This window comes from Apodemus sylvaticus, chromosome X (assembly GCF_947179515.1).
Source record: "Apodemus sylvaticus chromosome X, mApoSyl1.1, whole genome shotgun sequence".
In the NCBI taxonomy this organism is placed as follows: Eukaryota; Metazoa; Chordata; class Mammalia; order Rodentia; family Muridae; genus Apodemus; species Apodemus sylvaticus.
Genome location: NC_067495.1, coordinates 136986138 through 137003402, shown reverse-complemented (window position 1 = coordinate 137003402; position 17265 = coordinate 136986138). Strand labels below are relative to the sequence as shown.

Sequence of the window (17265 nt, the reverse complement as noted above, 5' to 3'; positions counted from 1 at the left end):
GCCTCATAGATCTTAGCATCTGTATGCTAGTTTTAATGTCTTGTTTTCCTTGTAAGCTTTCAGCTATGGGAAGGCAAGGACTTCTCTCTCTGTCTCTGTCTCTGTCTCTGTCTCTGTCTGTCTCTCTCTCTCTCTCTCTCTCTCTCTCTCTCTCTCTCTCTCTCTCTCTGTGTGTGTGTGTGTGTGTGTGTGTGTCTCTCTCTCTCTGTGTCTGTGTCTCTGTCTCTCTCTCTCTCTCTCTCTCTCTCTCTCTCTCTCTCGATTAGCCAAGATCTCTAGAGGCTGGATGGTAACTGTACAGGGGCTTGCAGAATGCTTCTCTGATATTAGCTGGTAAATTAACATGAACATTGCTAAAAATGGGATCATCTAAGCTGGGGTGAAACTAGTGCTGAATTTTCTTAAACTAACTGTTATATAGATTGTTTTATTATAATTAAAACTAATACTCATCTTACTAGTGGAAAGCATTTTGTATAAAATATTTCCAACATGTAGATGCTAAACATGAGTCAATAGATAACTTTATTTTCAATATAATTTCTCTACCTAGGTCACAGTAGACACACCAACCAGCCCAGTTACCAGTGGACTTCCACTTTTCTTTGTTATAACTGTTACAGCAATCAAACAGGTAAATTTCTCACATATACTATGCCTGTTCTTTGATGAAAGCTAGTTTGAATTTTCTTGGAAAAATTCTTTTTCATATTTATATACTATGGATGGTACTTTTGATGGTTTTAGTTTATATTTGATTCCTCTTGAAAACCTATTAAATTAAGCTGATAATAACATCTTTATTTACTCTTTCCTCATATATATGTTTGTGTGTGTGTGTGTGTGAGAGAGAGAGAGACAGAGACAGAGACAAACATAATAGAAAGGACAACTAGAAAGTTCAGTTCAGTAGAGACACAGGAAGTGGGTTTTTACTATTCATTATTTATTCTAATGTAATCTATCTTAAAATTTCCCACTCCAGTGAATTTTGTTATTGCCTATAGCACAGAACTTCACACAAATATTTGGGGCGAGAGAAATGGCTCGGCTGTTAAGAACACTGGCTGCTCTTTCCAGGGTTCAATTCTCAGCACTTACATGTCAGTTAAAACTGTTTATAACTCTAGTTCCAGGGCACGTGGTACTCTTGCACAGACATACATGCAAGCAGATGGATGGATGGATAGATGGATGGATGGATAGATGGATGGATATCGGATAGATGGATGGATGGGTGGATTGGTTGAGTGAGTGAGTGAGTGAGTGAGTGGTTAATTGGTTGGTTGGTTGGTTGGTTGGTTGATTGATTGATTGATTGATTGATTGATTGAGGTGAGCTGGACCCAAGGTGATAGATGCATGGACGGACGGATGGACGGACGGACAGACAGATAGATGGGCAGACAGACTGACTGACTGAGGTCCCTGACTGACTGACAGATTCTGGATGATCTGGCACTGCGGGCAAGAGTGCAGGAGAGCTGGCCTTCTAATTTTCTGTCATGAGGTGCATGGGTGCAGGGGTGAAGCCCTCCCTACCTCCTACCTCTAGTAGTGGGGAGAGTTGGCCCTGAGACCATGAGAGTGGGATGGCTAGCCTTGCCCCCTCAAAGTCTGCAGCACTTGGAAGAGTGGGCCCCAAACCCTGACTGGCAGCACATTGAGGCTGGCTTTGGAGGAGTGCATGCCAATCAGCCTACTCCTGAGGGCATGAGAGCAGGGGAGGTGATCCTGCCTCCTGCAGGTGGCAGCATTGGCTGGCGTAGCTGGAGCAGTGCTAGAGAGCTTGGCCTGGTGGTGTGGGTAAAGGAGAGTCCGTGCACTGACCAGCTCTGCTACCGCCCAGGCCCAGGTCCAGGTCCAGGTCCAGGGCACTGACGTGGTCTATCCCTAAGTCTGTATCATCTACAAATATTTGCGATATGTGAAAAGACCAGTCTTGCTGATCCTGGAAATCCATGACACAGGGCAACAACAGGATAAGCTAGAGGAATCTAATATTGATGGTGTCTCAGAAGCCAGAGATCTCGAAGGAGACCAATGACTCATTGCCATGAACATTTGCAAGTGAAGACATGTAGACAGAAGGATAGACTGTGGGACACATTGTGATGTACTGCAGTTTCCACTATGAGATATTCTATGTTTTGTTTTGGGGGGGTTGTTTTTATTTTAGGGAGAGGTTGCAAGGGCAGAGGGTGGATATGAAGAGACAGGGAGATGAGTAGAACTGGGGTGAATGATGTGAAACTTACAAGGAATCAATAAAAAGTTTTTTAAAAGAATACAAATAACTTGAACTTATAACTACTATTATTGAACAGGGTGATAGGTATGGAAGACTCCCTCTCTTGTCAGAGTTGGTAAACTCCCACAAATTATGTTGTCTTTGAAGTATTTTGAGTATTGTGTGGTTAATACCCTTAAAATTATCCAAATAAAATTGAAAATTTCAATAGAAAACCTTAAATGAGGGGTGTGTTACCTATATATAGGGATAGACCACAGGCTCTGTTTATTTGCAAACACATTTTTAGGTAGTACCTTAAGGAAGTTTGTAAATTTAAGGAAAAAGATTACCTTTCCACCTGGGGTTTTCTAATCCTCCCTTGCCTACCAGAAATTTTACAAATATCATGTATTTCATTGTTAAATAAAGACTTGGAATGTTCTTTCCCTTTGGCTAGTAAGATTATTTTCCTTATTATAATAAATTTTTAGTTTCAAGAATAGCATGCATGGCTTTCGAGGGCTTAACGGATTCATTTTACTTCCAGCACTACAACATCTTATGTCTTTCCTTTCTTCTTTGCCATCAGAGAATGTACCCTATAAGATGCCTAATATTTTCATGAAGAGGGACAGAATAGGAATGAGGACCAAAAAATGGGAGAAGGAGAAAAGATGATCAAGAAATTGTTTTCGAGCATATATTTGAAAAGGCACAGATATTATTACAATGAGGGGGAAAACATTGGCTATAAAAAGGAGGAGGTTATATTCAAATGAACATCATATTTCCTTAGCTCTTTTAGCTTAAATCTACTCCACATGGAAAGCCCAAAGGAAAATGAACTATTAAATATCTCTATGATTATTTTTTTAATTCTCAAAACCACCAACTTCTATTTCCTTTAATCAAGTTAGTGGAGAATTTTAATTGTTCTCTCTATAATATGTAAATTCTCTGGCAAAACATTTTCACATTTTCCTATTTTCTGCACGAGAAGAATTACATTTCTAAGTGATTAGGTTATTTGAAAATAAAATGTCAGAACATTTATGTTTTCAAATTAAAAGAAAGTGCTGCTGGAGAGATGACTTAGTGGTTAATAGCACTGCTCTTGCAGAGGGCCTAGTTGCAATCCCAACACCCACATGGTGGCTCACAACCATCTGGAACTCCAGTTCCAGGAGATTGGACACTTTCTTGCCTCTTTCCCAGGCACTGCACAGATATGGTGCACAGGTATGCATGAAGGCAAAATACATGAAATAGCAATGAATATAATTTTAGCAAAGTTGAAGTAATTACAGTGTTCTTTAATTCTTCAGATACATATGAAAGACAAATAGGCATTCATTTAGAGCATTACCAGCATAAATTGTAGATTTTGACAATGAAGAATGTTAAGGCTCTAATGCCTATGTTATCTGTAATGTATATCTGAGTAATTAAGGAACTTTATAGTACAATAAAGCTATTTGCATAAGTAATAATGTTTATAAGTCTGCCTTAAATTTTCTAATATGTGCATCAATGTATCTGTAGCATTCTATATTGAAACTAACACTATAAGTTATAATTATTCTTTTTGTTATAGGGATATGAAGATTGGCTTAGACACAGAGCTGATAATGAAGTTAACAAAAGTACTGTTTATATTATTGAAAATGCAAAACGAGTGAGAAAAGAAAGTGAAAAAATCAAGGTACTACTTTACTAGATAAGTCTTTTTTAAAACTATTCTTTGTACTGGTGTGTGTGTGTGTGTGTGTGTGTGTGTGTCTAATGGCATATGTGTAGTTCAGAAGACAATTTTCTGGAGTCAGTTTTCTCCTTCTGACATGAGTTCTGTGGTTCAAAATCAAGACATCCTGCTGGCCCCCAACTCAGGATAATTGCAGTAAGTCTTGCATAGTAAAAATGTACACATAAAAGTATACAAATTAGAGTGGTAGTGGCTTATGCCTTTAATCCCAGCACATGGGAGGCAAATAGGTCTCTGTGAGTTTGGTCTACATAATGCATTCTGGGATAGCCAAGGCTTCACAGAGAAACTCTGTCTCAACTCTGCCTCTACACAGAAGAAAGGAAATATACAAATCAGGATCATTTATTTACATTTGCAGTGTTTTATAACTTACATCACCAAAAAAGGAAACACCTTACTCATTATATATTATTTCTTGAACCCAAGCCCTGTGAGCATGAACATTTTCATTCTCAATGAACTTACAGTTTTAATATTTTATGTGAATAGAATGCATGAATTTTTTGTCATCTTTCAGAATATTTTGAAGTGTTATAGTATATGTTAATATTTCATCCCTTTTGATGGCTAGATGATAGTATATTCTATTTGTATACCACTTTTTTTTATTCACTAGCTAATGTTTTTGTTAGGGGCTGCTATCCATACTGCTGCTCTGAACATTGAAGGACAACGTTTTGTTTGAATATCAGTTTCAATTATTTTGTGTATATGCCTTGGCAAATGTTTTTATCCTTATTGTAATTTTTAATGAACAATAAAAGTGTTTTTGCATAGAGTGTACTCTTTATATTTTCAGAGCAAGGTGGTATTTATATTTTATTCAAATTAAGTATTGTTTACTTCTAACAAATAAGATCTCTACAAGATGACATTTATATTTGACCACATCAAACATTTTTGGTTGCTAATAGATGTTTTTAAAGCAGTAAACTTTGCTGTTCGCAACAGTTTTCTGTTCACAGCAAATTTTAACAGAAAGTGTAGTTGTATAGCCAGTATTCCATTGCACAAGAATCTTTGTCTATTATGAGCCTCAGTAAACCTCCCTTGGTACATAAAGTTTAGTTTATATTAGTGTTTACTTTTAGTGCTGTGTAATCATTCTATGAGGTTTGACAATATATGACATTGTAATATCATGCAGGATAATTTTAATTTCCCTAAAATTCTGTCTTCTGTTTCATTCTTCTTCATTCTTCCTTATTCTTCAAAAGATCAGCTTCTTTAACTTATTATATATTTAAGTTTACTCCTTGTCTATTCATTGCTTGATAGTTCATTTCTTTATAGTGATGAGTAATATTAATTTCTCCAAATATACCAGATTACTTACCTCTCTTGTATATTCAGTCCATTGATGAACTTTAAAAAAATTGTTTTCTACATTGTTTGTACTTTATTTATGATTATTGGTAATAGTCTTGTGGATTTTTTGGATGTTTTTAAGGTTTGCTTTTAGGTTAGGTTAACATTTATAATGTTATTGTTGTTTTAAACTGAGTCATTTTTTGTCTAGTATGACATGAAAATTATAGGGAAGTGTTGTTTGAAGGACTTCTTATATCCTTAATAAATATACTCTTTTTCTTTGTTTGTTTGTTTTTTTCAAGACAGGGTTTCTCTGTGTAGCTCTGGCTGTCCTGGAACTCATTCTGTAGACCAGGCTGGCCTCGAACTCAGAAATCCGCCTGCCTCTGCCTCCCAAGTGCTGGGACTAAAGGCGTGCACCACCACCGCCGGCAAGAAATAGACTCTTACATTACCAATTTGTGAATAAAGTAGTTTTATTGCATTAATAAGTATAATTTATACCCATCATATATTTTTTTAATTTATTGATATATTTATTTACATTTCAAAGGATTTCCCTATGTGCCAAGCACATTACTTTTATAATTAATGAATTTATTTATGTATGTATTTATTTACATCCTAAATGCTGTTCCTTCTGTCAGTCTACCCCTCACAAAGTCTGTTCCCCCATACCCTTTTCCCTTCTCCTCTGATAGTGTGATTCACCCTTGGGGATCCCTCAACCCTGGCACATCAAGATTCTGCAGGGTTAGATGCATCTTCTCCTACTGACTCCAGACAAGGCAGCCCTATGTGCAGGGGCTCAGTCTAGCTCAGTCCAGCTCCTGTGTGCTCTCTGGTTGGTGGCTCAGTCTCTGAGCACTGTCAAGGGTCTAAGTTAGTTTACTGTGTTGATCTTCCTGTGGAGTTCCTATCCAGTTCAGGACACTCAATTGTTCCTACAACTCTTCCCTAAGACTCTCTGAGCTTCATCCACTGTTTAGCTGTGGGTTTCTGCTTCTGTTTCAGTCAGATGCTAGATGGAGTCTCTCAAAGGACAGCCATGCAAGGCTCCTGTCTGTAAGCATAACAGAGTATCAGTATTAGTGTGAGGGACTGGTGCTTGCCCATGGGATGGGTCTCAAGTTGGGGTAGTCATTAGTTAGCCATTCCCTCAGTCTCTGCTCCATCTTTGTCCCTGCATATCTCATAGACAGAAACACAGTTTGGGTCAAAGGATTTGTGGGTGGGTTGTTGTCCTTATCGCTTCACTTGGGGGTCCTACCTAGCTACAAGAGGTGGCCTCTTCTGGTTTCCTGTCCCCACAGTTAGGTATCTTGGCTAAGGTCACCCAAATTGACTCCTGAGAGTTTTCCCCATTCCCAGTCTCTGGGGCTTCCTAGAAATTTCCCCATTCCCTCAGCAGCTGCAGGGGTGTTCCATTCATTTTCCTGTCTCTCTGGCCTAGTCTTTTCCCACACCCGATCCTGACCCCTCCCCAGTCTCCTCCTCATCTTCTTTCCCACCCAGTTCTCTCCCTCCCTCTGCCACCTATGACTATTCCCCCTCTAAGTGAGGTTCAAGCTTCCTTGCTTTGGCCTTCCTTGTTTAACTTCTTTGGGTCAGTGAGGTAGATCATGGGTACTTGGAGTTTATTGCTAATATCCACTTATCAATAAATACATACGATATATGTCCTTTTGTGTCTGGGTTAAACCTCAGAATGGTATTCTCAAGTTCCATTTACCTGCAAAATTTATGATGTTCTCATTTTTAATAGCTGACTAGTAGTATTCTATTGTGTAAATGAACCACATTTTCTGTATTCATTCTTTGATTGAGGGACATCTGGGTTCTTTCCAACTTCTAGCTATTATGAATAAAGCTGCTATAAACATAGTGGAGCACATGTCCTTGTTACATGTTGGAGCTTCATTTTGGTATGTGCCCAGGAGCAGTATAGCTAGGTCTTCAGGTAGAACTATTTCCAGTTTTCCACCAGCAATAATGAAGTGTTCTGCTTGCTCCATATCCTCACCACCATGTGCTATCACTTGAGTGTTTGATCTTAGCCATTCTAATGGGTGTAAGGTGGAATCTCAAGGTGCTTCTAAAGTGCTTCTCGGCCATTTGAGATTCCTTTGTTGAGAATTCTCTGTTTAGTTCTGTACCCCATTTTTTACTTGGGTTGTTGGTGCTTAACTTCTTAAATTCTTTATAAATTTTGGATATTAGCCCTCTGTCGGATGTAGGGTTAGTGAAGATTCTTTCTCAGTCTGTAGGCTGCTTTTTGTCCTATTGACAGTGGCCTTTGCCTTATAGACAACTTTGCAGATTCATGAGGTTTCATTTTTCAACTGTTGATATTAGAGCTTGAGCTACTGATGTTCTTTTCAGGAAATTGTATCCTGTACCAATGCATTCAAGACTCTTTCCAACTTTCTCTTCTCTGATATGTAGTGTATCTGGTTTTATGTTGAGGTCCTTGATCCACTTGAACTTGAGTTTTGTGCAGGGTGATAAATATGGATATATTTTCATTTTTCTACATGTAGACACCCAGTCAGACCAGCACCATTTATTGAAGATGCTTTCTTTTTTCCATTGTATTATTTTAGCTTATTTACCAAAAATAAAGTGTCAACAGTTGTATATTTCTGAGTATTTTATTTGACTCTCTTGATCTACCTGCCTGTCTCTGTACCAACACCATACAGTTTTTGTTACTATTGCTCTGTACAGTTTGAGGTCTAGGATGGTGATTCCTCCAGAAGTTCTTTTATTGTTCATGATTGTTTTGGCTATCCTGGTTTTTTGTTTTGTTTTGTTTTGTTTTTCCATATAAAGTGGAGAATTGCTTTAAGGTCTATAAAAACTTATGTTGGCATTTTTGATGGGAATTGCATTGTATCTGTAGATTGCTTTTGGTAAGATAGCCATTTTCACTATATTAATCCTATCAGTGAGCATGAGTAAAATTTTCCTTTTTCTGATAGCTTCTTCAATTTCTTTCTTCAAGAACTTGATGTTCTTGTCATACAGAACTTTCACTTGCTTGATTAGATTTACAAGAAGATGTTTTATATTATTCGTGGCTATTGTAAAGCTTATTGTTTTCCCTAATTTCTTTCTTGGCCCATTTACCATTTGTATAAAGGAGGACTACTGATTTCTTTGAGTTAGTTTTATAACCAGTTACTTTTCCTGAACCTGCTTCTCAGCTGTAGGACTTCTCTGGTAGAATTTTGTGGATTGCTAATGTATACTAGTATATCATCTGGAAATAGCAATACTTTGACTTCTTTCTTTTCTATGTGTATCTTCTTGATCTCCTTTTATTGTCTTATTGCTCTAGCTTTAACTTCAGGTATATTGAATAGATAGGAGAGAATGGGTAGACCAGTCTTTTCCTTGATTTTAGTAGGATTGATTTATGGTTTTCTCCATTTAATTTAATGTTGGCTATTGGCTTGCTATATATTGTCTTTATTATGTTTAGGTATATGCCTTGAATCCTTGATCTCTCTAAGACTTTTAAGCAAAATTGGTCTGAGGCTCTCTTTGTTTCTTGAGTCTTTGTATGGTTTAGGTATTAGGGTGACTATGGCCTCATAGAATTAATTAGGTAGTGTTTCCTTCTGTTTCTATTTTGTGGAATAAATTGAGGAGTATCAGTATTAGCTCTTCTTTGAAGGTCTGGTAGAATTTTGTACTAAAACTATCTAGCCCTGGGGATTTTTTGGGGAGAAGGGTCTGAGAGGCCTTTAATTAAATGCTTATATTTCTTCGGAAATTATGGAACTGTTTAATTAGCTTACCTGATCTTGATTTAACTTTGTTAAGTGGTATCTGTGTAGAAATTCATCCATTATGTTAATATTTTCCAATTTTGTGGAGTGTAGGCTTTTTTATTGGATATTTTCTTTATTTACATTTCAAATGTTATCCGCTTTCCCAGTTCCCCCCTCCCAGAAATTCCCTATCCCATCCTGGCTTCCCCTGCTTCTATGAGGGTGTTCCTCCACCCACCCCACTTCCACCTCCCCACCCTCAATCCCCCTACACTGGGACATCTATCATGCCTTCATAGGACCAAGGACCTCTCCTCCCATTGATGCCTGACAAGGCCATCCTCCTTTACATATGCAGCTGGAGCCATGTGTACTCCTTGGTTGATGGCTTAGTTTTTGGGAGCTCTGGTGGGTCTGGTTGGTTGAGATTGTTATTCTTCCTATGAGGTTACAAATGTCTTCAGCTCCCTCAGCCCTATCTTTATGTCTCCATTGGGGTCCCTGCACTTAGTCCAATGGTTGGCTTCAGCTATCCACCTCTGTATTTGCAAGGCTCTAGCAGAGCCTCTCAGTAGACAGCCATATCAGGCTCCTTTCAGCAAGCATTTCTTGGCATCCACAATAGTGCCAGGGTTTGGTGATTGTATATGGGATGAATCCCCAGGTGGGACAGTCTCTGGATGGTCTTTCCTTCAGTTTCTACTCTACACTTTATCTCCATATTTACTCCAGTGAGTATTTTGTTCCCCCTTCTAAGAAAGACTGAAGCACCCACACTTTGGTCTTCCTTCTTCTTGAGCTTCATGTGGTCTGTGAATTGTATCTTGGCTATTCTGAGCTTTTGGGCTAATATCTACTTATCAGTGAGTACATACCCCGTGTGGTCTTTTGTAACTGGGTCACCTCACTCAGGATGATATTTTCTACTTCCATCCATTTGCCGAAGAATTTCATGACTTAATTGTTTTTAATTGCTGAGTAGTACTTCATTGAGTAAATGTACCACATTTCTGTATCCATTCCTCTGCTGAAGGACATCTGGGTTCTTTCCAGCTTCTGGTTATTATAAATAAGGCTGTTATGAACCTTGATATAACTCTAACCAGGCAAGTGAAAGATCTGTATGAGAAGAACTTCAAGACTATGAACAAAGAAATAGAAGAAGACCTCAGAAGATGGAAAGACAAGAGAGCTGTGGGCTAGAGATGGGCATGCTGATCCTCCTTTGTAGGTGGAGGTATGGGCCAGAAGAAAGATGGATCTCTGATTAGGCTGGGTAGAGCTCAAGGCTACCCAGCTTTGGTTCTTGGTGGGTACTGGAGACAGTTTGGGTGTGGGTGTCTCTTTGGTTAGAGCAGGCCTCATGTGAGGCAGACAGCTCTAGGGTGGGGAGCAGAATGCTGATCCAAGGTGGAGGTGTAGGACCAAAGGAAAATGGAGTTCCAGTAGGTTAGGCACATTACTTAATGTTTTCCTTGTATCATCTCAAACATGCATCTTCAGCAGTCAGTGTAATCACTTAAGACTTTTACCTAAGGTCATATATCATTTAGTCACAAATCTGGGACAAGAACTCAGGCATTGTTTTCTGCATCATTGAATGGTTCAAGGTTTCATCTCTCAAGTTTTTCCTCTTGTTGGGTTTAGATACTTGCTGGTAAGTGATTGTTATTGCTCTATAAAGTGATTCTTCTAGCTGATACAGGATTTTTTTTTTTTTTTGCTTGTCTTCTAAATAGGTGAATTCTTGGAAAAGCTGACATACAGAAATGTCCCCCCACCCCCATATATTACCTGAGGTTTTCTAAACACTATAGAAGGAACCTAATAATTACCACTGCAGCCAAAATAATGCTGAAATATATGTGGTTCAAAGTCAAAATGTGGAGGTTTCTGGCTATGAAGTATCTAACTTGAAACCTGTAGGTTTTCTTGTTTTATTTTTGAAATGACAATGGTAATTGTCTTATTATATGTCAATGCCAGAAATAGCAGAGAACACAGAACATGTGGATGTCAGGATATTTATTACACAGCAGTGCTAAGATATTCTGAAAGCATACTAAGGCCATATGACCTGAAAGAAGATTCTGAATGCTCACTAATAATTTCATCTCTTTGCATGTGGTATAGAATGATTAGATACTCTCAAAGCCTCAGATCTATAAATGTCTGTTAATAACATTTTAGCTTAAATGTTAGGTATACTAAATGCTTTGTTTAGAATTTAAAATATTTATTCTGCTGTTTAGGTTGGTGATGTAGTAGAAGTACAGGCAGATGAAACCTTTCCCTGTGATCTTATACTTCTGTCATCCTGCACAACTGATGGAACCTGTTATGTCACTACAGCCAGTCTTGATGGTGAATCTAATTGCAAGGTAATGGAGACTAGACCTGTTGAGCATTTTATTTTCAGAATGGTTAATGAGACAGTATTGTCTCCTAACACTCCTTAGTCCCTTAACTCATTTTATGTAAGGTTTGTATTTGTAGACAGCTATTATGCAATTATCTTAGCTTCTAAGTAAATGCCCAATTGGGAGAATAGGGTTGTGTTGTGTGCGGTTTGGGGGGAAATCCATCCCCTACACAAGAGCCATCACAATTTTTGTAACACTACTTAAATTTAATATTGATATAATTCACCATTTTATTTAGGCGTTTTGTTAGTGTTTTTGTTACTATACTTAGGACTGACCTCTAGGCTCACACATGTGCAGTAGAACTGAGGTACATCTAAACCTTTATAGTTCAGAATACTTGTGAGCTAAAACTACATAAGTACCAAAATGGCTTCAAGTATTATAACTTTTTAAATTGATCTACTTTTATTTTTAAAAGATTGTGTATTTTTGTTTAAAAGATTAATTCTGGCTCTAGAGAAATTGCTCCATATTTAAGAGCACTGAATGTTCTTCTAGAGGATCCAGGTTCAATTACGTAGTAGCTCACAAACCATCTGTAATTCAAGTTCTAGGAGATCCAATTCTCTGACCTTCTTGGACAATAGGGACACAAGCGGTGCACAGACATACTTATAGCCCAAACACCTATACACATAAAATTAAATAAAATAAATAAAATAAATAAATAAATGTTGCTGTTTACTGATTCTGTGTTTCAAACACAGGGCATTAAATTACTGGTGTCTCAACTCTTCAAAAACTGAATTGCATTTTAGGGATTATCAGGATAAAATACAGAAATATACCTAAAGATTCTCTAATATTGAAAATACTGTGTAGAGAAAGAAAAATTTCAGTTTTCTTTTATTCACTAAGCGATAATAAATCAGAGAATTTAAAGTCAGTCAGTAGTTTAAATTTAGAGCAAGAAGTTCTCTAATGTCCTTAAATATTGTTTCACCAGCTTTCCCCTGTGCATAAATGGTATTATACATGAATCTGCACTAATTTTTGTTCACAGTTTATAAATAGGATCATTGGACCTTGTCTTTCATTTGGAAAAATTAATAGTGTTTTATCAACACACACAATGTCTTAATCACTGGACATAAGATATCTTTTCTTGGTTCTATATAAAATATACCCATGTTGAACAGTTTCAAAATCATTACCTAAATTGTTTGTGTAAAAAAAATCTTATGTAATGGAACCATTAATGATTTCTTCAAATCTTCATGGAGATTTCAGTTAATTAATTATATTCATGCTACAAATGTAATGCTCTCAATTGTCAGTATCAAGGAAAGTTTTTATTTTTCTTTTCCCTGCTTTTGAGGCAGGGATACCTATCTAGTTGTTTGTAGATTAAAAATAATATCCTGCAATTTATTTGGTGGGCAACATTTGTAATATTCTACTGAACACTGTTACCCTAAAACATTGCTATTTCTAGAATCAGTTGTATATATTTATAAAAAGGAAATACTTTATATTTATCCTCTGCTTTCATATAGACACATTATGCAGTACGAGATACCATTGCACTGTGTACAGCTGAATCCATTGATAATCTCCGAGCAGCAATTGAATGTGAGCAGCCTCAACCGGACCTCTACAAGTAAGAAGACCTTGCTTCAGCATACTTATGTCTGTTGTCTCTGCTTCCTACCAGTATAGCAAGGAAATACCCACCGCTCATTTACCAGCTTGCTCTTATGTATGTTTTTATAAGCTGTTCTTCCTCCAAGAAAGGGATATAATCAAATTAGCCTTGCTCACTACCAGCCTAAGATAAATCATAATGGGCCCAAGCATCCTATTTTTTTTCTCTTTTTTTTAGTTACTTGGATCAGGTTTTTTTAGATGGTTTACCCAGACTTCATCTATTAGACTAATAGAGTATCTAGAGTTAATTAAAATAAAAATAAACCTTTTGCATCTTAGCCAACATGAACAAAAAAAAGAGAATATGGGACAGTCCAATTAATAGGCATGTCATCCTTTCTTGTTAGTGAGTATGATGAACTGAAGATTGCAAATAGGCTATCTGTTGTCCACCATAAGCCATTAAGTTCAAGAACTAATAAAATTGTATGTTTTCTTCTGACTCTTGAATGCAGGTTTCTGATAAACATTCATTGTGAGTTGTCAAAAAATTTGGCATTGGAATGTAGGAATCATTAATTTGATTAGGATATGGTATTGCTGAGGATATAGTAATAGTTTTTAATTAATTTCATTCTATACCACTGTTATACATAACATCTGCTGTATAAGCAACCCATTATGTTAATTCATGCTGGAAGACAACATGGCTGGAATTTATTTTCTCTGATACAGAGCAGTAGAGAAAAATATCCTATTATGAGAATGTTGTCATTGCCTCCCCTTTCATTCTTTGTTTCCTCTTTCTCTTTTTTATATTCACCTTGACACTAAGAACTAGAGCCACAACTTGGCAGTGGTAGTGCATGCCTTGAAAGGTACTTGTACTTGAAAGGTAGAGGCAGGTGAATCTGTGAGTCTGAGGCCAACTGCTCTACAGAATGAGTTCCAGGACAGCCAGAGCTGTTACACAAAGAAACTCTGTCTCAAACCCAAACCAAACAAACCATTTCTCCACCTTTAAGGAATTTAAATGAGCAAAGGATATCAATTAATAAAGCTAAGCTTATAGTACAGTAATAGAGATGTATATAACGTCCATGAAATCACAGAAAAGGGGTAGCTTATTCTACATGAGAATATAAATATTTCACATGCACATATATACTTACATATTTATAAGAGAAATCCACAGATTTTTAGTGCCTTAAACATGAAAGAGAATTTAGGGTAGGCAAGCTTATCCTAATTTACCTAAGCGACTTGAATTGTGACTTCAGAATGTATTTCTAACATTCTAATAGTAATTAATTGTACTATATTTATCAATTCACTTATCACTAAATTTGTCAATTGCCTTATCTTAGGTCAAAGATTATGTATGCCTTTTAAGTTTATTATAGTTTCAGCATCTATCCAGTACACCAACATAGTTAACATAGAACGAATGAATAGATCTTCATGTTTTGTATGTAAAAGTATTTAAACTGAGGCACCACAGAGATAACTCAGTAGTAGTTGAGAGCTTACATAACACACACATTAATGACTGTACATAACCACCTATAATTCCAGCTCCAGGGGATCTAATGCATCTGGCTTCTTTGGGCACTTGCATTCACATGCACAAGCACACAGAGAGATATACATATTTTATATGATTAAAACTAAATAGCTGTTTAAAAGACAGCATTTGGGTTAGTAGGAATGTGGTTATGAATCTGGAAGAAGTTGCATGGGTAAAATAAGCTCAAAATACGATACATTGTATGAAGTTCTCAAAGACTAAAAATATTTTGAAAATCAAATGTTTTAAAAGTATTTAAACCATATAATAAAGTAATATAAAACATTTATATAAAGGAAACATTAATATAAATTACAAAGTATTACAGAGTCATTAAGGCAGGATTAGGCCTTTTTGTCCTGTTTTGCAGAAATGTAGATATTCTTATATCCAGCCATATCAAGTGCATGTATCAGATCTATTGCTAGATACAAACTCAACATTCTCAAGGTGTTCATTGTAAGTCTCAAAAGTTGGACCTGGGACCAGACATTCCAGTGTCACTTAAGAATCTGACACAGACTTTTAAGGATAGGACTAAGAAATCTGTAGTTTAATAAAAGCTTCCTTCCACTCTCAGTTATTCATATATATAAAAACCACTTTAAATACTCACTTTGAAAATTGTATTATAGTACTGAAACCATTCTTCTCTACATGAATCTAAAATAAAAGCCGTATTATTTATACAAAGATATTATAAGAGGTAGTATGTATATGTATAACCACGTAGAATTTTAGTTAATTTGAAATTGTTAAAACTCTTAAAACTTGTAATATTATTTTAAAAGGTTAGATTTAAATTTTATATAATTTATAATTTTGACTTTTTTCAGAAGCTTAGTAGAATTTTCAGTGAATTTTCAATCTATTTCATTCTTTGTAATCTGATAAATTTCCAGTTGCTGGTATTTGGATTTTACACTTGCTATTATGTTGTCTTGTTTTGTTTTGTTTTAACAGGTTTGTTGGCCGAATCAGTATCTATAGTAATAGTATTGAAGCTGTTGCCAGGTTAGTTTGATATTCCTTTTATCTATCCTTTTGAAAGGAGGGATATTTCTCTTTTAAACCCACTAAAATAGTCAAATTAGAGCTAAGTAACCTTTTGAATAGTAGGGTTGTGATGGTAAGGTTTCTCTGTGTTGGGTAGATTACTGTTGAAATAAATATGTACGGTTTCAATAAAAAAAAAAAAATACAGAGCTCTCTGGGACTAGCCAAATGTTTCAACCAATAAAGACACTTGCCAGAAATGCCTAGCTACCTGAATTTAATCCCCAGAACCCACTTTAAAGGATAAAGGAGAGAAGTGACTCCAAAAAAAATATCCTTTGTCTGCTCCACACACACACTGGGTGGCAAGGTGCATCCATACAAACGTAATGATTATATACATAAGTTTTAATTCAAAAAATATATATAAAAGAGCAGAGCTCTGTACCTGTTTGACTGCTTTCCCAAATCTCTTCTAGACACTGCATGTATTTTCCTTGGTTGTATAATGGCTGACAAGTGTTACAATAAATCTGAAAAACAGTAGTTTATGGGAGAGCAAGTAAGGCTAGACAGTGCTAGAAGAATTACTTGGACCTGAGTAAAATATAAGGTTGATCATTTATGAGGCAATGCATACAAACAAGATGCTTTCTTTCCACTTTTATCATATAACTAATTGCTTGAGTTTTTCACTTTGCCTTAAACCCCCAGAAATCAGTTTTATTCACTACGAAGACATCATTATGTTTTTGCAACTTGGCATTTTCCTTCCCTGTCTTTTATTTGTGACCCTCTATTTCTCACTTCTTGTAGCTCTTCTCTTGCTATCTATGAATCATAATCTTTTGATCCTTCTGTGTGTTTTTTGCCTCTGCCTGTTGCTGGTTACTCCTGTACTGTGCTTCCATCTGTGCTGTACCCTCAAGTCACATCAGATGGAAGACTCATTCGGCTCATCCTGGGGAGTAAACATATGGGGGAAATAGATACATTCTGAACCCCTTGGAGATAGGTGTGTGTTAGGGCAAAAATCTGTCCTTAGTGTTGATGACGTTATACATTGTTTAAATAAAGTGTGCTTGCTTTTTCTGTAGGTCTTTGGGACCTGAAAATCTTTTGCTGAAAGGAGCCACACTTAAAAATACGAAGAAGATATATGGTGAACAACTTTAAAATATGCTGTTAAAAATGTTTCTTAAAGTCTATGGAAAAAAGTGATGCATGTAAAAAAATGAACACCGCAAATACCTGCCATTTATTCTCAATGTATATTTATGTGCTGAGAATTTATAGGATAATAATTTAATATGAGTATTACTTGGTATACTATTTAAATTTTAATATAATTTATATACCAATGATGAGTAAAAAGAAGACTTAGAATTTCACCATTATAGACGGAAAAATTCACAGAACCAAATAGACAGGATGTTGGCTGACAAATTTACCTAAAACTAGGTTTTTGCTATATTCTGTTATTCTTTAGGAGTTGCTGTTTACACTGGGATGGAAACCAAAATGGCTTTGAACTACCAAGGGAAATCTCAAAAACGTTCTGCTGTTGAAAAGTTAGTATGAACCACTATTTTATCTTAGTCATT

General features: G+C 36.3%; 1 protein-coding gene across 4 annotated transcripts in view; it reads left to right on the top strand.

Annotated features, from left to right (window-relative positions):
• Positions 1-17265, top strand: part of Atp11c (ATPase phospholipid transporting 11C) — a 190446-nt gene that overhangs the window by 98707 nt on the left and 74474 nt on the right. For all 4 annotated transcript variants that reach the window (XM_052170729.1, XM_052170731.1, XM_052170730.1 and 1 more), the window contains 7 exons: positions 554-634; positions 3828-3935; positions 11338-11466; positions 13008-13111; positions 15629-15679; positions 16759-16823; positions 17151-17232. In XM_052170729.1, coding sequence (XP_052026689.1) covers positions 554-634; positions 3828-3935; positions 11338-11466; positions 13008-13111; positions 15629-15679; positions 16759-16823; positions 17151-17232 — 620 coding nt within the window. The remainder of the gene's footprint in view (positions 1-553; positions 635-3827; positions 3936-11337; positions 11467-13007; positions 13112-15628; positions 15680-16758; positions 16824-17150; positions 17233-17265) is intronic.